This window comes from Oreochromis niloticus, linkage group LG18 (assembly GCF_001858045.2).
Source record: "Oreochromis niloticus isolate F11D_XX linkage group LG18, O_niloticus_UMD_NMBU, whole genome shotgun sequence".
In the NCBI taxonomy this organism is placed as follows: Eukaryota; Metazoa; Chordata; class Actinopteri; order Cichliformes; family Cichlidae; genus Oreochromis; species Oreochromis niloticus.
Genome location: NC_031982.2, coordinates 7,014,040 through 7,033,252, shown reverse-complemented (window position 1 = coordinate 7,033,252; position 19,213 = coordinate 7,014,040). Strand labels below are relative to the sequence as shown.

Below are 19,213 nucleotides of genomic sequence, written 5' to 3'. Positions count from 1 at the left end.
ACACCTTGTGGATTCCAAGGATAACTGCTGAAGTCACATATTCCTAGTATTGCATCTCTCTACAGTACTTTTAACTGTTATTACTGAGAAACAAAATTGACCTTAAACTCAATCAGCATGGAGAACGGAAAGAAAAGTCACAGTCATTTCAAACTTCAATTTTTATTATTTGTACATTCACCACTGATAGGCGTACTCAAAGAAGAAATTAAAAAACAAAACGAAAAAACAAAAACAAATCTTTGTACTAAAATGATAAAATAAAGACAAAAAAAATAACCAATATTAAACCATTGGTGAGAAAACTCATAATGCAACCTCCCCTCTCAGGCCTGTACTGACTCTACAGGGTCAGAGTACTGGAGGAAGAGGAGGAAAGGGAGAAGAGGAGAATCAATAAGGACATAAACATAATTTGTGTCAGCTGTGACAGACAGATTCTCTCCCACAGAGAATAAACTCATCTCTTAACAGAGACAGAGGAACACTGCATTGCCTTAGTAGTTATTCCACGCTTGTTTAAAAATACCCCAGAGCTGCCTCATTTAAAGACTTGATTTGAAGTAATCTTAAGTCTGTACAAAAAGCCAAACACACCTATTTCCGTATTGTCTGATTTATGCAGTCCTCTCTGCAGAGGACCGAGTCTTCTCTTTAGGCAGGACTGGAAGGAGGAGCCTTGTACTACATGCAGCAACAAAAGGATTCCTCATCCAAATTGTTAAACACAGAGGCGACAACAAGTGACTGCAAATCATAATTGGCACCCACACTATGGGGCAAATGGGGCACGTTGGGCTAAATAATCAAAATTACCCAGTGAGTCAAACAGCAATGCTGTCAAGACAAAAACTGAAGAAAAAGAGGCAAATGTAGAAAGAAAAATATCAAACCTTGACAGTAACGCCACGGACAGCGCTCTGAGAAACAACACCGCAAAAAAAAAAATTATGGTCCCCTTAAAGCATAAATGTGTGTTGGTGTAAATGTGCTTTAAAATAAAAAAAGAAGATGACAATTTGAGAGATGGTAGCGACATCGGTTGGTCCTCTGTTGGGTCTTAGTTGTAACAAAGTACATGTAGTGAAAGGCAAATGGAGGAGGGCGGTCTCTAGGACAGTTCCATCAGTTGATTGGCCATTAGCGCCGCCTTTCTCGTGGTTCGCTGCGGCTGCGTGAGCGTCGGCCTCCGCCCGCCCCGCTGCCTCCCGGCCTACGGTAGCCATCCCTGCGTTTGTCGTTCTCCCTCTCTCTCTCCCTCTCCCTCTCTCTCTCCCTCTCCCTATCTCGACCTCTGTCTCTCTCTCTGTCTCGGTCCTTGTCTTTCTCACCCTCACTGCGTTCTGTTGTGCCTCCTCCAGCTTTCACCCTCTCCTTGCGCTCCTCTTCCCTTTTTTTCTCCTCCTCTTCTTGCTCCTTCCGCCGTTTCTCACGTTCTTTTGCCCGTTCTGCTCTGGCAGCTTCCCGCTGGGCAAACTACAATGAAAATGTGAAAAAAAGACTTTAAAACTTTCTGTCAGACAAAGAATAAGATTTATGCATTAAGCCTGAAAAAAAAACCCCCCAAAAGGTATGAAGTGGTTTGTTCGTCACCTGTTCATCTGTAAGTGGAAGCCAGTATATGCAAGGAGCAGCTTTAGTCTTGCGGAACAAGTCATCAAGCAGCTTAGCAGGGGGATCCTCGGCCATTTTCTCTGACAGAGAATACACACAACATTAGACAAGAGTGTATTTTATTATCCAGAAGAAGAGCGCAGCGCTAAGAACAGGCCTCTGGCAGTGGACCCGATACACCGAGTCTAAATCCATGTCTTACCTTTCTTCTCCTTGCTCTTTCCCCTCTCCTTGCGTCGCCTCTCTCTTGATCGCGACCTTCGAGGACCTCCCTCCTTCTCTTCTCCGTGTTTTCCAAACTCTCTGACCTTGTCACGATCCCACTCCCGCTCTGCTCGAGCTCGCTCCCTGCGTTCCATTTCGCGTTCCCGTTCAGCCCACTGATCTCGCTCAGGAAGGAGAGAGGGCAGGCCCGATGTTCGACCACGGCCGGAGCCAGGACCCTGTTCCTCTGCTCCAGGTTTGTCAGCTGCACCCAAACCTTTGTGGAAGTCCAACTACAGGGCAGAGACATGTTCAGATTATAGATAGCCAAACATTTAACACTTATTGAGGGGGGGGGGGGGGGGGGGGGGGGGGAACTCAAAAAAATTATTCTTACTTCATCCTGCTGGCAGAAGTCAACACTGAGAACTTTTGGGTTGCTCTGTGGCCATTTCACGCCATGAAGAGCTGCTCGTGTGGCGACTGCCTCCTCCACACTTGAATACTAGATGCAGAAAGTAAAGTGGGGGACCCGTGAGAGAGAGAAAATACTTTCAATGTCTAAAAGCAGTCTGAGCTGCAGATATATAACTCAATGCTTTTAATAACTTACAGTGACATAGCAGTGGGACTTGATTTTGTCAATCCAGAAGCCCTCCTCCACCAGAGTGCCAGTTCTGCTGAGCAGTTCCTTAAGCTGTCCCAGAGTGAATGGCCTCACCTGAACAGTGTCACAGACTCCATTACAACATGAATAAAGTGCGACTATTAACAATATACACGCTGCAAACAAGATAAACATGGTGAAACAATTAAATAAAAACAAATGCAATAAGAAGACAGCAAGATTACAAGAGGAAAAACTGAAACCTTTCCATACAATTATTTTTTTGAGGAAATGACTCAGTTGATTTGATTTATTATAAATTAACTGGGTCCATGACAGTAGAAGAAAATATATAGTCTAAGTTTTACACCCCCAAAAAATAAATCTAAAAATCAACCCCAAATGAAAGAAGAAAAAAAATCCATGTCCTATAGCTCATATTTTAGAAATTTGAGCCCAACATGGGTCTATTCATGGGTCCTATTCTCTCACCAGGTTGCAGATGTGAACAATAGTGGAGACTTTTCCGCGAGGTGGCGAGGGCTGCTTGGCCGTGCGAACAGGGTCATCAATTGTGATGGAAACACCCGTTTTCTGCTGGCTGATGGAGCGACGGATGAGGGTGTCGCTGGGGGTCACTAGAATGAAAAACAGTGAGCAAAGTATCTCCATTACATCACTGTCTTCGTAGTTCTTACAATAGAACATATTTTCCTTTACCGAGGCAAGAGGTCTGTATGTTTGAGTGTCACATAATTAAACTATTTGAATTGCTACACCCAAGATGGCATGCCAGAAATCAGCACCGACTGAAAAGAGTTGTTTGCATCCTTATAAAGAATCATTCAACTCTTTCTGTCAGCCTTTCTGTTATGCACCCATTTGGCTTTCTGAAACATAAGGCAATATGAAAATTTGATTTCAGGAAATCATTCTGATGAATTTATTTCTGCAGAGAAGCCATCTTACGGTGGATATCTTACCAGTGTTGATTTCTACATCATGGCTGGTATGTGTTGGTGAATGAGTTTCAACAGCTACAGGAATAGAGGTATCCATCTGCTCTTCATGAGCCTTTGTCCTTTCTTGGTCTACCTGTAGATCATCTTCCTCCACCTCCTCTTGCCTGCTCCTCTTTGCTTCTCTTTGCCCATTCTCCTGGCTTTCTGAATGCACCACCTTAAATACAAGATATCACACCAAGCAATCATCAACTGAGAGATAACCTCAAACAATCTTAAAGAGCACTTTAACTTAATGAAAGTGAAAATAGTAGCGTCAGGTTAATCAGTAGTTAAACACTAACAACAGTGACCTGTGTAACTGTGCGTCTAATCTGAAGGTCCTGATCAGAACGCTCCCTGTCTTCATCATCAGCCCCAGAGAGGACAGCTTCCTCTGGATGCAAGTCAACTACTGCCTCCTGTCCTAGACATGGCCTGATGTCTGGGATCAGAGACTACAGGCAAAGCGTGAGGAAACAAGATGGTTAAGCTTTCTACGAGACAGTGTTTACAATGCATCTGTGAGAATTACTGCTAACTACAATGTAAAACAAATTATGCTATGCTGCAAATACCTTGAGTGAGTCAGTGGTGATGCTGATGGAAGGTTTCTTGGCAGTGACAGCTGTGCTGGAGCCCCACCTCCTCTTGCGACCAGCCACTGTCCCAGACTCCTGTTCACCCTCTGCACTGCTGGTGCCTGGGGATGATTTACTGCCTGGGAAGTAATGGAATCAATACAATGCTTAACGTTTATGCAACGCATCAACCGGAATATATACAGACAATGGTCTTTTGAATGATTACTGAATTATATATTCTGTTGAATAACATAATTTAAGAATTTTTTAACGCTGCTGTGTTCTCAAACCTTAGCGTATCAATGCTGCACCTCCCACATCAAAAATATTTGTAAAATAGATTAAAACTAATATGAGGAGAAAAAGCCACAATATCAACATGAATGATCAAATGTTGGTAAAGAATGGAGCGAGGTGAAAGGTTGTACTCACTGCTAAGAGAGATCTTACGAGCTGAAAAGGCCTTTGATTTCTGAAACACAAGAAGATAGAAACAACCCGACATACATGGGAGAGGTGAGATGCCGACACCATGGAATGAGACAAATGGTCAAGTTGGAGAAAATGTGGAATAAAAACAAGAAGCGGATAAAGAGAAACTGAGAACAACACCTCGCCTTAAACCCCGTTGTCTATTGATGGCAAGCTATGTTGCGTTTGTAATAAAGTTTATGATGTGTTCTAACTTTTTATGCTCTAGACCTCTAGATTTTTGAAAACACTGCTTACTTTTAAAGACTGAACTTCTTTAGCTGGTTTTCTAAAAAAAAAAACAACAAAAAAAAACAAGGACCTAGTGGAAACTGTAATGTTTTAATTGAAGCACTAAAATGTTGTATTTTTTAAACGTTTGTAGACAAACTCCAACTAGTTCAACAAAACTAATATTTAACTACTTTAGTCAGCTATTAGTAAACTAAGACACAAGATCACCAAATAGGGGTTTAGAGATATTTTTGTTAAACTGCAGGAGGCACAATTAAAAATCCAAAGCTCATTCTCCACCAGTGATTAAAAAGAATATGAATTAATATTAAACACATTCAAAATAAACTATGAAATACAGCACTGAGTAAACATCTACTTATTCCCTGACACCTGATCCTTACTGTTTTGGATATGGCCCAATCACGACTGCATGTACTGTATTTAGGCAACAAGGGTCCAATCAATGGTGGCCGGATGAAAATCTGAAATCTTGCTGGCTGGTAGGTTGGGCTGAATAGTTCATTTGGGTTTGGGCTTTGAAATGTTCTTGGCCAGAGCAGTCATCTTCAGATGTTAGTCCTTTTAAAGATGTGGCAGACTTTTATACCGGCAGAAGAGAGTGATCAGTCCACTTAAATTGAGACCAGATAATGAATGCTGTCAACAGTCACTGTGCAACAACTCCATAATTTTGACTTAAAAGTTCAGCTGTATTTAAGAAGCAGTCACAAAGTAGCAAAACTCTGGCGAAAGCTGTTTAAAAGGGACCCAAATGGCAAGTCCTTCTTCAGGAGAAAACATTCCCAGCCTCTTACAGTCCAGATATTTGCCTTAAGCTATCTGAAAAAAATCTAAGTGTCCAAGCAGCAGATCTCTCTTCCAACAGATTCACAAAAAATCCAAATGTCCTTCATACCATTCTCCAGGTCATAATCCACAATGCCCACTTTCTTTGATCGTTATGAGATAAAAAATGTCTTTGACAATAATAATAATAAAAAAAAACTTCTTCAAACTTGTTCACAACAGCCTTGAACTTGGCTTAAGTGAGCAAGCTTCTTTCCTCATGCTCTCGATGTAGACTTTAAGGGTGTGGGGCTAGATTAGTAAAAATCAGGCTGCAAGACGTGGGCAACATTGACTAGCCAACCCCCTTTTTTAAAACTTCTGGTCCAATTAATAGTTTCTGTCAGCCATATCGGTGAAAATGAGGCAGACTTTGTTGCCAGGGGTGTCCCTCTGTAGTGCAGACTTGGGGGCTTATCTGTGGTCAACTCTGGATTCTTGGGGACAGTGGAACAGGTGCAGCAGTAGCAGTAGTGCCAGAGGTAGTATGCAGGTACCAATAGGGGCAATGGAAGAAGCATGAGCACCTTTATAACAAAGGAATCATTTGGGGTTTAAACATCAGCCACAGTGAGAAAACACCCTCGCTGTTTGTTCCTATGACAGTACCCAAGGTTAACATACTACCAAGTTTGAAAATGGCCCATTAAACCTTCTAATGACCCTTTTTTGTTGTTTAAAAACAAAACAAAAACAAAACAAAAATTTAAATACTTACAGTAAAATGTAACATGTTTAAAAACTAGGAATAATTCAAAAAGTGCACTAAAAGAAAAATCTAACTATTATGGATGCCTGTGACTAGTTGACTAGACGTTTAAACACTGCTGCCTTTGCTAGCTGGCGCTAGAACCACTTGTCAGTTAAATTTATTATTATGTTATTATTGTACAACAGCAGATGCCATTTCAAAGATGCTGCTGGCCACTCATGTTGCCTGCAGCGCTGACACACAGCTATGCCTCCGCCTCTCTCCCTATCTCTGTGGAGGAAAGTAACGAGCGAGGGGGGAAAGTAAACAGATGACAGCTGAGACAGCGAACCATCGTTGTTCTTCAGCACTGTTTAAAAATAAATAAATATCGTTTGTGTTAGAATAAACTGGAATATCATTGTGCAACTAAACCCACGAGTAATCACACTGCACTGTGGTGCAGGAAATATTGTTACAATTCATACAATTCATACTATAGTTCATATAGTTCCAAAAGCACACATGCAATACTTTTTGGGCCAATGTTAAAATTTGTCCATTAATTTGTGTCCAATTTTTAATATAGTCAGAGTTTTCTGTCTTTTAAAGTAGATGAATAGCTCAGTTTTCTCTCTTGTTTAAACAACTAGTAAATTAGTCACCAGGAACATCCCTAAAAAACTGCATCTCCCCTGCAAAGTACTTAGTTAATGAAAGCCTTCAGAACCAAAATGATTTGGGATTCTCCAGGTGCCTTACCTCCTCACTGGTTTCTTGAAATTTCTCTGGATCTGCCATGGTACTCTCCTTCATCTGCCTGCATATTGTTAAAAATAAATACACATCAAAGAAAAGAGGTAAAAGAGAGAAAAGATCATCAGTATGAAGAAAGAAAACTCACTCATAAGACATTAAAAATATTATAAACATTAAATTAATAGCTTAACACAAGCAATAAAAACACTATGTAAATGTTTAACAAAAAAAACATGTCAAATCTAAAGTATTAAAAATTCTCCTAGCAATAGGAAAAAATAAGCTGTGTGAAAATAAGGATTAAAATCAGAAAACTTAATTGATTCCTAAATTAAAACTAAATTAATATGGATATGCCTTTGTAAATACTGCCATTAGCTGGGCAGTGTATGCAAAATTAATACTTTAGTTCTTTAAATGTCATTACACTGCAATCATAATTCCAAAATTCACGTTTTCTCAAACACGTGTCAAAGAACCACAACACAGCATAAAAACGCGTTAAAATCTCAGCAATGGGACCCACTCCAATGTAATGCACAAACAGCAACCAGCAGATGCTAAAATTACTGCGCCTTCACCGCATCACACGTTGGGGACCACATCAAATGCGCTGCTATCGTCCCCCCTCAGTAGGGTTAAAGAGCTGAGCCGAGGCGAGAAAAATAAAACAGAAATTAAACGCAGAGTTACCACACTCCTTATTTAGCCAAGCTGCGCCCGTCCAGATCCGACACGCACTACAGCTACACGGTACCTGACGAATGAACGTGCGCCTCACGTCGTCACACCATCCTCGTGAAAGCACACGCGAACAAGTCCACTCATTGCGACTGAAATCAACTTGGAGAACTTCACACCACGGAGACCACGCCGTGCTCGCTCCACACGCAGCACACAGACTGCGACTGCCGTTAAAACGACTGCGTCGCAACGAACCGCTTCTCTTCCCTCCCTCCTGTCTTCCTCTCTCCGAACACTACTCCTCTGTGAATACGTCCATGACCGCAGCGGCTGTCAACCGAAACCTGCAGCGGACAAAGTGTCGCCTACTGTCTAGCTGAGCCGCGGTGTGGAGAGCCAGAGGCCGGCATAGGCTGCTAAACCCGCCGACTGAGCACAGCCATGTTGCATCGAATAAAGAAAAAAGATCTTGTATTAAAAAAAAGAAAAAGGACCCACATCTTTTCTAGCACGCCGGATTTAAGGTAGTCTCATCAATCGCCTGATGGGAAATTCAGTGCCCAGCCTTTTTTCTTACACCGTTTTTATCAGGTCTTCATTATAATGACATCATGGAAGCGTTAAAGTGAACACATCAACATGTCATTACATAAAACAATGTCCACGGAACTGGCTTTTTTTCCACGCGCTTTTTCCACAATATGTAAATAGCGATGTGCAAAATAATAACTCCACTCTTACCATTGAGTTGGGTTTTTTTAAGTTTAAATATTTATGAAATAATAAGATTTAAAAAAAGAAGAAAAAAAAGCTTTCGGTCATTTCACTAGCTTTGCTCCTAAAGGACAGTTTAAGCACAGTAAACCTACAATATATTTTGTGGGAGCACCAGAAACAACCTGACATCTTACTATGATGATCATAGGCCTGTCTTTTAAACTGATCATAGATCTTGATGAAACTTACTATATAACCTGCCTAGGGTACTAGAATTAACATATTACTTACTTCTTACTTAATTCAGTAATTACACTATAGTTACAATTATGTTGTTATTAAGTTAAAAATATTCTTTAGTTATCTGCATGCTGCAATAGAAAGAAAAATGCATATCTGTAAATAAGAGTTAATCAAAGACTGACACTAATAAGTAAGTGATTACGGTTCATCTGTAAATGGAAAAAGTTTGGAACCACCAGGTCTCTTCCTAGAGCTGGCCACCCAGCCGATCTGAGCAATTAGGGTAGAAGGGTCTTAGTCAGGAAGGTGACCAAGAACCCGATGGTCACTCTGACAGAGCTCCAGTGTTGCTCTGTCGAGAGAGGAGAACTTTCCAGAAGGACACCCATTTCAGCACCACTCCAGCAATTAGACAGAAGCCACTCCTCAGTAAAAGGCACATAACGGCCCACCTGGAGTTTGTCAAAAGGCACCCAAAGGACTCTCAGACCACGAGAGACAAAATTCTCTGGTCTGATGAAACAAATGCCAAGCGTCGTGTGTGTGGAGGAAACTAAGCACAACTCATCAACTGGCCACTACCATCCCTACAGTGAAGCATGGTGGTGGCAACATCATGCTGTGGGGATGTTTTTTGGCACCTGGGACCTTGTCAGGGTCAAGGAAATGATGAACGCAGCAATGCACAAAGTAATCCTTCATAACCTGCTCCAGAGCACTCTGTACATCTGAATAATCTTCAGATTCATCACATTCATCTTTCAACTGGACAACAACCCTAAGCACACAGCCAAGATAACCACAGAGTGGCTTTGTGACCGCTCTAAATGTCCTTGAATGGCCCATCCAAACCCAGACTTGAACCTGATTGTACATCTCTGGAGAGATCTGAAAAACAGCTGTGCACCGACATGGCCCATCTAATCTGACGGAGCTTTGGAGGGTCTGCAAAGAAGAATGAGAGAAACTGCCCAAAAATAGGTGTGACAAGCTTACTTTTAAAAAAAAACTTGACGCTATAATTGCTGCCAAACGTGCTTAAACAAAAATACTGAGCAAAGGCTGTGAATACTTGTGTACATGTTAAAAAATGTTATTATTAAATTTGCAAGAATTCCAAGCAACCTTTTTTCACCTTGTCATTATGGGGTATTGTGTGAAAAATGAATTTAATCCATGTTGGAATAAGGCTGTATTCTGACAAAATTAGGAACAAGGACCAACCATCTAGGTGAAGCACTGTCAGTACTTTCCAGATGCACTGGATACATTGATATAATGAAGATCAATGAATAACATGATAAATTAACATACATGCCTGTGTTTTTCTACATGAGCAAAGCAAACAAAAGCCTCAGACAAGGCAGGTTATTACTAATAATTTTATTAGTAGTTTTGTATGTTTGGAGTGGTGAATGTGTTGGCCTATGTGGAGTTAATCCAGTGTTTTATTACAATTTTTTTTTTATTTTTAATTTTTTTAAACAATTTTTTTTTTTATTTTTAAATGTGACAAAAACATGTTTCTATCATTTTGTTTTTATATATTTTTTTGTAATAAGAAGAGACATAAAAGTGAGTTGCTCAAATATCAAAATACCTTAAAAGGTCCTTAAGAAGAAGGTAAAACAAAACGGTAAAGCAAGCACTGGAATGTGAAAAAGGTTTCCTACCCAATGTTGCTCATCTATCATACTGTTTTCCTACGATGCTTTTCATTTGTATTTGTGGATTTTGGGACAAACCGTGTTACTTGACACTTTTGACATACAAAATCAGGCAGCAATTTCCACTACAGACTCAAGTCTGATTTTACTCCAGTGTCACCTGAGGGGCTGAAGATCAAGTCTATTCACAACTTTGGTTTTGACCCTAGTTTAGATTTAAGAACCTTAAATGACATAATATATCATAGGAGATGAAACTTCTTTGCCACTGTTATCCATTGTTTGTTTTTTTCAGAAAGTGGAAAACCTCTCCATAGCAATGTAATAAATTCATGTTTCAAGAAATATTTATATACAATCCTGACGTGTCATGGCTAGATTTTAAAGAGCAGCAATTTTGACTGTATTGACAATTAAGGAACTATCAGTCCAAATTTTTCCACTTCTGAGAATTATAATACCATCACTTCAGGTACAGAGTACATCATACATAAAATAAATACAACTGCTATATTTATTTATAAATAAAATGATAAAATGGCTACAGGACCAAAATACATATTTTAAATTTTATATTTGTTATTCACCTAATTAGCTGCACTAGTCTCATTTCAGCTTACTGTGAGCATCAGCCTGCCGCCTACGGCTGTCATTTACTGTCCCACTAGCTTCTTCTTTCCCTGCTCTTTACTCTAAGTGCATCTACTGTCACACGGGCACATGTGGAATGGAGCTGAAGAGACTGATGAAATGAAAACTAGTTTTAAACTGAATATAAAGAGGGGGAGGGGAGGGAGAGAGACCCCCTAAACAACTGAGCCTTTGCTGTTACCTCTTCAATTAGCAGCGAGTGCATTAGTGTTTGGTGTGTTGTGTGGGATACAGAGCAACAAAGCTAATTTGAACAGACTGGCCCACCGTCCCCCTAACAGGGCCAAACTGGCAAATCCCCATTCATGATGCAGCAGAGGTCAAATAGTTACTGAGCATTGTTAACAGCCTCTATACTTACATGTTAATAACAGCACAGATACACTGATCCCAGTGAGTAAATCTGACACACACACAAAGTATAAGATATGTTTCAGAAAACTGGGACTGAAAACCAGACCTTTGTTTGTCCTTTTCCTCCTCTTCCTCACTGTCTGTTCTCTTCCCATGTTTTTCTTCTCCAGTCGGTGCTTCGGCAAACTGTGCCTGGGAATTTTAAAGGGCAGGGAATAAGATGAAGAACAGACAGTGTGGTTCATTTATGGCAAATCCATTTTATTATCAAAGACCTGCCCATTCTGACACAGATATTGTGACAAGTTGAATCTTCTGGGGAACTTATTCTAAGCAACTTACCACGTTGTGACTGTCTCCATCTGGAGTTGTGTTAGCCTTCTCTGCAGACGTCTCTCTTTTGCAGGGAGAGGTTTTTGAGGATTTCTTTAAATCCTCATGCTGAGCCGCCACGTGCTGCGTTGAGGAATCTCTTTTAGATGTCTCCTCCTTGAAGAAAAAAAGAGAGTAGTTCAATATTTTATTTTATTTTTTTTTGCATTGGAGCGAAAATATATAAAGTCTACTTTGAATTTATTTTTACAAAATAGGCACGGTAAGTTTTAAAAAAATAAACATTTTCAGTTTAAATAATGTGATTTATAATAATATGATTATTCAGAAATGGTAAATGGCAATTAATCTTTTTATTCTATTCATTAAAAATCAATGGAAACAATAAATGACAACCTTTATTGCTAGCTGCTTTTGTCTGCTCCTTTATTCAGCACCGGTCACAGGATATAGCTCTCTATATATTTGATTTAGCAAAATCTCTGTGGAAGCCCTTTTCCAAGGAGCTCTGCACCTACTTATGCTAACCACTATGCTAAGGGCTAGTCATGCAAGTACTCACAGTTACATATACAGCTTTAATAATACGTGGCAGTATAAAGAGATGGACACCATTCCGCCTGCTTTCCTCAGTGGTTGTTACTCCTTTTAATGTATTAATTAATTATTAGGAAAAAAAAATATTTCATTCATGTGTGCACAACTAAAATCTTTTTGATTTATTGTTTCTTTTTTTTTCTTTTTCTTTTTTTTTAAAAAAAGAAGCTGGATCAGACTTAGCAAAATTGAGGACTATATAGCAAAACAGCCAAGGAAATAACTTGATTCTGAAACTCTGTTCTTGATAAAGGCTGTTACCCCCCCCCCCCTAAAAACACAGGAAAAAACTGTCGACTTCATGAAAGGATGTTTATGATATTTTCACAATCTATAGAAGACCACCACATGACACAAACTGGAAAAAAAAGAAAAGAAACGAGGAGCCCCAGTGATCTACAGAACAGGGCATCTGAGTCGCTCATTTGTTAAACAAAATCAGCAGCACTTCTAAAAAGCGCCACCCGCAGAACCTCTCCCCCCCCCCCCTTTTTTTTTTTTTTTTACCCAGTCACCTCACCAAGTTTGACGTGACTGGGTAAAAAAAAAACAAAAAAACAACAGAACATGTGTAAAAGAACCTGAAGGGGTGTTTGATGCCACCTGTCACACATGACGGATGAAACGGATGAATTTGGGTGCTCTGGCAGTGGTAAAATAAGAGATTTGCACAGGGTGAAATGGTTTTAGAACAAGGACAGCCATCACTCCATTTGGCTCATACAGTTTTGTATGAGCCATTGCCTTTGATTGGAGCTAATTGCCTGAGGACAATGACCCAAAACACAGCTCCAAACTATAGAAAACTATTAGAGAAGAAGCAGTAAGCTACTATTCACAATGGAGTGGTTAGCATTCTCCAGGTTAAACAAACTGTACAGTACTTAACTGTACTGAGTTAGTAATTTAACTGTTAAGACACTGATCCACATTAATGGTGATGTTGCCTGAAACATCACCATTAATGCAGTGAAATGTTACTCCAGCAAATAGACAACTAGACTACTAAATAGGTGCAAGGCTGTGACTGATGCAAATGGAAGTTCTCTTTTTTCTTTTTGCAAAAACAAAGTTTGACAAGGAAAAAAAAAATACTACACCAAATAAAAATTGGTTACTAGCCTAGTCAACAACAGAGTCTTGAGTTAACTTCTATTCTTATTTACCTTGCAACTCACGTGATGATTAAACATTGATAAAATTAGTAGAGGGATACAAATGTTTTCATCTGACTTGTGCTATTTATGCATCAAGCACAACTTTGCATTTAGCACCACAGGTATTAAGCTAAGGAACTACAGGCAGACAGTTTTAACAAATTAAAAAAAAAATAAAATTGAAAAATTGTACCCACTCATTTATATTCAGAGATACTGCCAGAAAACACCTGCCCTGATCAGAGACTAATGCCACTCTGCTGAGAGCCCACTACACCCAATGAATACAGATTCCCTTAAAAGTAAAGTAGCCTTCTTTTTAAATGGTAAAAATTGTTTTTTAGCAAAAAGAATTCAGCAGACTGTGGAGAAATGCAATCTGAGCAACAATATGATTTAAGATCAATAAACTGGTATATTATACAACTTTATAGTCACAAGTGTGACACAAATAAATAGTCAAGCATCTATACCATTGCCAAATCATGATTAATGACTACAAATGTGTATGGTGCCGTTGTTCAAGCTCTATGTAAATTCAGAATATGTCTAACTGCTGGAAACAACAATATAGGTGGATGTTATACCTTGATTATTAAGGTGAAGCAATTTTTAGCCAAATATGTTCATTTTGGAACTAATTTAGTTTGGTTTATATAGATTTAATACAACTTCGCATTAATGCCAAAGAGAATGAGATCATTTATTCTTACCTTTGTAACTCTGGAGGTGGAGTTCTTTTTCTCTTGAGAGGACGAGGATGAACCAGATGATTGAGAAGATGAGGACCCAGAGTCCGATTCTGAGGAAGAGGAATCGGATGATGATCTTTGTCTTGTTCGTATCCTTTCCTTCTTTGAATCTCTTCCTCTCTGCTCCGCTTCACCCACTGAGCTTCCCAAACCCTTGCTTTCAACAGCTTCTTTTACTTTTTTGATGGACTCCTTGGCAGCCTGTTCAGTCTTTCCTGAAGCTGCCTGTTCTTTATCCTCCAACACTAGCCTTGTGGCTCTTTCTTCGTTGGGACCCATTTCAGTAATAACAGCAGTGTCCTCCTCAGATTGGATCTTCACAGATCCCGGTGGTGCAGCAGTAACCTGCTGATTTGTCCGTAGCTCTGAATCTTCCTGTTTAACTGAGGGCCTATGTCCTTCAGACTGTCCTTTCCCAACAGTGGTGGGAGAAGTGACAGGTGAGGTGCGAGGCTGTGGACTATCAGAAAATGTACGGGGCCGCTTAATAACCATAGACGTGGATGAGGGTTGTGCTGGGTCCTTTACGAACCGGAATTTTTTAAATGACGAGTGTGGTGAAAGAGATGTTGTTGAAATGGCTGCACTATACTCTGTTGCTTGGCCTTCACTCTGGGGTTCTGGAGCATGGATTTGTTCCCGGTCTCCTGCCTCTGCTGACGAGTTTATAGCAGGTCCTGTGGAGAGGGGGTGAGGAGTTGGCAGGGATGTGAGACCAGCCTCAAGGCCACATTTGGATGGAGAAAGGTGGCCCTCACTCTTCTTTTCAGCCACCCTAGTTTTATCTTTCTCCTGCTCCAGCTTCCTCTCCTGCTCCTCCTTTTCTTTCTGCACTGCTTTCTCATTCTCCAGCCTTTCACTTTCAAGAGCTTTTTCCCTTTCTTGCTCCAGAGCCCTCTCCATCTCCTTTCTTGCCCTCTCTAGTTCCTCTTGCTGTAGGGCTCTCTCTCTCTCAATTCTCTCCTGTTCAAGAGCCGCCCGTCTCTCTGCCCTCTCTTTTTCCACCCTCTCTCGTTCCAAGGCCTTTTCCCTCTCTATCCTCTCTCGCTCTAAAGCTTTCTCTCTTTCAAGTCGTTCTTTTTCTCTTCGCTCTAACTCCAAGGCCTTCTCTCTCTCCAACCTTTCTAGCTCTAAAGCTTTTTCTCTTTCTCTTCTCTCCATCTCCAAGGCCTTCTCCCTCTCCAGCCTTTCTAGCTCTAAAGCTTTTTCTCTTTCTTGTCTCTCCAACTCCAAGGCCCTCTCCCTCTCCAACCTTTCTAGCTCTAGAGCCTTTTCTCTCTCGATCCTCTCTTGCTCTAAGGCTTTTTCCCTCTCAATTCTCTCTTGCTCTAAGGCTTTTTCCCTCTCAATTCTCTCTTGCTCTAAGGCTTTTTCACGTTCTATCCTCTCCTGCTCCAAAGCCTTTTCCTTCTCTAACCTTTCCCGTTCCAGAGCCTCTTCTCTCTCAATCCTCTCCCTTTCCTGTCTCTCAGCCTCCAGAGCTCTTTCTCTTTCTAACCTTTCTCGCTCACGCTCCAAAGCTGCTCTCTCCATTTCTTCTCTCTCGCGCTTTTCCCTTTCCTCCCTTTCTCTCTGCAGTTCTTGCTCCAGAAGTTTAAGTCTTTGAAGCTCAGCCTGCCTTTCAAGCTCTAAGGCCCTCATTTGCTCTTCCCTCTCTTTAGCCAAAGCTTGCTCCCTCTCCTGTTTCTCTTTTTCTAAAGCAAGTTCCTTCTCCTTCTGCAAAGCCTTCTCTTCCTTTTCTAAGGCCTGCTGTTGCTCAAACCTCTCTCTCTCCAAAGCTTGCTCTCTTTTTCGCTCCAGTGCTAGGGCTTTCTCTCGCTCTTCCACCGCGGCACGTTCTGGGCGACGTTTTCTCAGCTTCTCTTGTCTTTCTAGGTCAGACTCCATCTCTCTGACCCTCTCGTCAGGCACAGTGGGCTCAAGCGTACTCACAGGTACGTGAATATGGGCCGAATGTGCTCCTGTAACACCCTGATTGGTGCCCGGCATTATTGGAAATGGTACATGCTCTGCAGTGTTAGAGGTGTGAGTGGTGGCAGATACCAGGCTCTCTGGTGGTCCTCTGCCAGGAAATGATGTAGCTGAGGATGAATTGCTGTCCTGCCTATCACCTTCGCCATCAGTGCCATGCCATCCTGCTCCGGAGAAAGCACCTTCTGACTCCATTTTACGTGCCAGAAGGGTTAGCGGGCCAGGCCTGCGTTCAGCATGTCCACTTCTCTGTGGCTCAGGGCTGCTACTGCGGCTACCACTGCTGGAGGAACCAGAGCTGGAAGAACTGGGGGAACGCCTGGCTGGGGGAACATCTGGACTAGGTGGGCTCTGTTTAGGGGTGTCAGGCAAAGGGAATGATAATTCTGGTGGAGGGGAGGGAGGCGGTGTTGGCTGGCGGAGTTGAGGTGACAAAAGAGAAGGGATGTGTTGCTGCTGTGGTTGACGGGACGCTGCAGACCTCTCCCTTGTTGTGGGTCCCCTGGCTGGCTCTCTGAAGTTTCTCCTTCGAGCACTGCTGTCCCAGTCGTCATCGTCACCGTCCTTGTCACCATCCTCGCTGTCGTCATCGTCGCTGTCACCTGGGACTTCACTGGATGCAGAGCCTCTCTCTGGCCTTTGCTCAGCGGCAGGAACGCGCATGGGCACAGAGCCAGAAGCAGGTGGACTGGACATGTCAGCCTCCTGGTTTCTGTTTGCTTGGCCCTCATTTACCGCACCAAACAATCCCTCTTCACCAGAGGTGCCAGCTGGCTTGTGCTGCTCAGCTAATGCTGGTGTGACATCCTGACAAGAACAGAAAGGGAGCACAGATTTATTTATTTTTCCCCCTCACACAGTTTTAATTAGAAAGTTACTTTTACACGTAACACTTCAGAACAGAAACTACAGTCTAACCTCGGCTGGAGGAGGACACGATGTACTATTGTTGACTTCTGCATGCTCCTCTTGCTCTGTTCACAAAAGACAAATAAACATAAAAATCACAAGACTTTACAATAACCATCTATAATATGTACAGTATTTTATTCAACACCACTTGCCATTTGTATCATACGCTTCGCGAGCCTCTCTCTCCAGACGCTGCCTCAGTAGCTCCTGTTGCTTAGCCAGATACTGCTTTATAAAGCTGTTCTGGCTCATTTCCTCGCCAATCTAAACACACAGAGAAAATTTGAAATACAATGCAAGATCTCAAGGCTAATAACGCATACTTTTTGCAGACATTTATGAGATTGTGTAAATGCACGTTTTGCCATATATACATAAAAGCCCATCACTTATCAAGACACTTCAGCCTTTTATATGAAACTAAAACTATCTTTGAGATTCACACCTGAGAGTTTGGCTGTAGTCCAATATGAGCTGTGGAGGTCCTCTGCAAGTTCTCCAGCATGAGAGCCTGTTAGTGAGATGAGAGATGTTTTTAAGCAATAATGGCCAACCTTGTAACTGCACTGTATTCAGTATGTTTTATCACATCCGCTGACATTTCCGCCCATGACAAAATAGAATGAGTCTCTGTGTACTAAATGTAACAAATATCCTTAAGCATCACTGCTCCTCTTTTATATAATGTTAGACTTGGAGAATTTTGTCTTTGATACTTTTTTAGAAAGCCTACGGTTGTGAGAAACTACAAAACTTGTCGACAAACGAAGGAGGATGATATGCAACAATGTTCCCATGTAAGATGGTAAAGGAACATGAGAGTCTGTCAAACAATAATTGACAAGATTACTCTAAAGCTGCGGTCAAACACCAACCAGACAGTGATCAACTTATCTTAAATTTCACTGATCACCAGTTAAACACCGTGTATAAATCTATGTACTATTACTACTACTTTATTCAAGATCTATTACTATTGCACGTAGACATAGTTTATCTTTTACATTACTATTATGTCCATTATAATGTCACTGTCATTATCAGATGCTGGTAGGACGAAACTGTTAATTACTGTTATTATATGAGCTTTGCAAGTACGTCAGCTGGTAACTGCTACTAAAATAGTGAACATATTCTGGGGTTTGTGAGAAAAGAGCCACTGTCTGGTGTAATAAAGGTTATATAAACCCAATGCAAACACACAGTAAAGCGTTGATGGCGCAGCTCAGTGAATAAATGCTATCGGGACTACCCAGTAACAAAAAGAAAAGAACGCCCTAGTTCTCTTAATAAGGTTTGACGATCTGTCGCAATGTAAACAAACAAGCTCAAGACCTACGGCAGCTCGCGGGCCTGCTGCAGATTTTGAGGGAAACTACTCCTAAAACTAGCCAATGCGTTTACCAACAAAAAAACTGCAAGAACGTTAATTAAAAACTGCGGGTTAGCCGCTAAAAGTTGTCGATATTCTCAATAACTCTAAGTGGTGAAATGTTAATCTGCTGGACAAACTCACAAGAGCAGTGTACACATCGTTAAAAGCAACATACACAGCAGCAAGCGAGTCGCTAAGGCCACTGATCAACTCATAGCGTTAGCCAGGAGAGCTAACGAGCTAACAGGACAACATCAACCCGAGACACAGTTTAGGATTAGCCGATAAGTTGAGTGAAGTGCAGGTCTTTCTGTAGCTGGAACATTTCTACAGGGCCACAACACCGCATAACCACCGCGCTGACAAAATAGAGACCTTTGCAGCTGGTGAATGAGCTTTAACCTCGATAACTGTACTACGCTCGGCAGTAACGATACTCAGTTGTCGGCCCTCGAGAGAGCATCAGCCCGTCTCTTCGTTAACGTTAGCTTGCAGCGACCGTGGGCCCATATATCGCAGTAAAACTCACCCCTTTGAGTCTTTTGATGAGAGTATTCTTCTGGCCGCTCTTCGACAGCCCCCTCTCCTCGAGAGCAGCCTTTAAGTCCGCTACTCGAAGGGACTGGAGCGGTCTCCCGTCCAGCGTAACGTCTTCAAGGTCCGCCATTTTCCGTTCCTCTTGTCAGTTCCCAGCGAGAGCGACGATCAACGCCTTCATCGACGTGACGTCATCGCCGACGACTTCCCCCCCGAAATCAAATATCAAATAAAATAAAACGTTTATAA

At 41.5% G+C, this 19,213-nt stretch overlaps 1 protein-coding gene across 1 annotated transcript; it reads right to left on the bottom strand.

Moving 5' to 3' along the window:
* Positions 1 to 515: 515 nt before the first annotated feature.
* Positions 516 to 19,135, bottom strand: acin1a (apoptotic chromatin condensation inducer 1a). The gene is made up of 18 exons (XM_013265494.3): positions 18,957 to 19,135; positions 17,498 to 17,563; positions 17,205 to 17,316; positions 17,059 to 17,114; positions 14,131 to 16,947; positions 11,673 to 11,819; positions 11,437 to 11,522; positions 7,018 to 7,075; positions 4,443 to 4,482; positions 4,005 to 4,147; positions 3,741 to 3,884; positions 3,409 to 3,604; positions 2,918 to 3,063; positions 2,432 to 2,539; positions 2,216 to 2,323; positions 1,817 to 2,111; positions 1,594 to 1,694; positions 516 to 1,476 (listed from the first exon to the last, which is right to left on the bottom strand). The coding sequence occupies exons 1-18, from the start codon at positions 19,092 to 19,094 to the stop codon at positions 1,141 to 1,143; spliced, it is 5,097 nt and encodes a 1,698-aa protein (XP_013120948.1). The 5' UTR covers positions 19,095 to 19,135; the 3' UTR covers positions 516 to 1,140.
* Between the last annotated feature and the right edge of the window lie 78 nt (positions 19,136 to 19,213).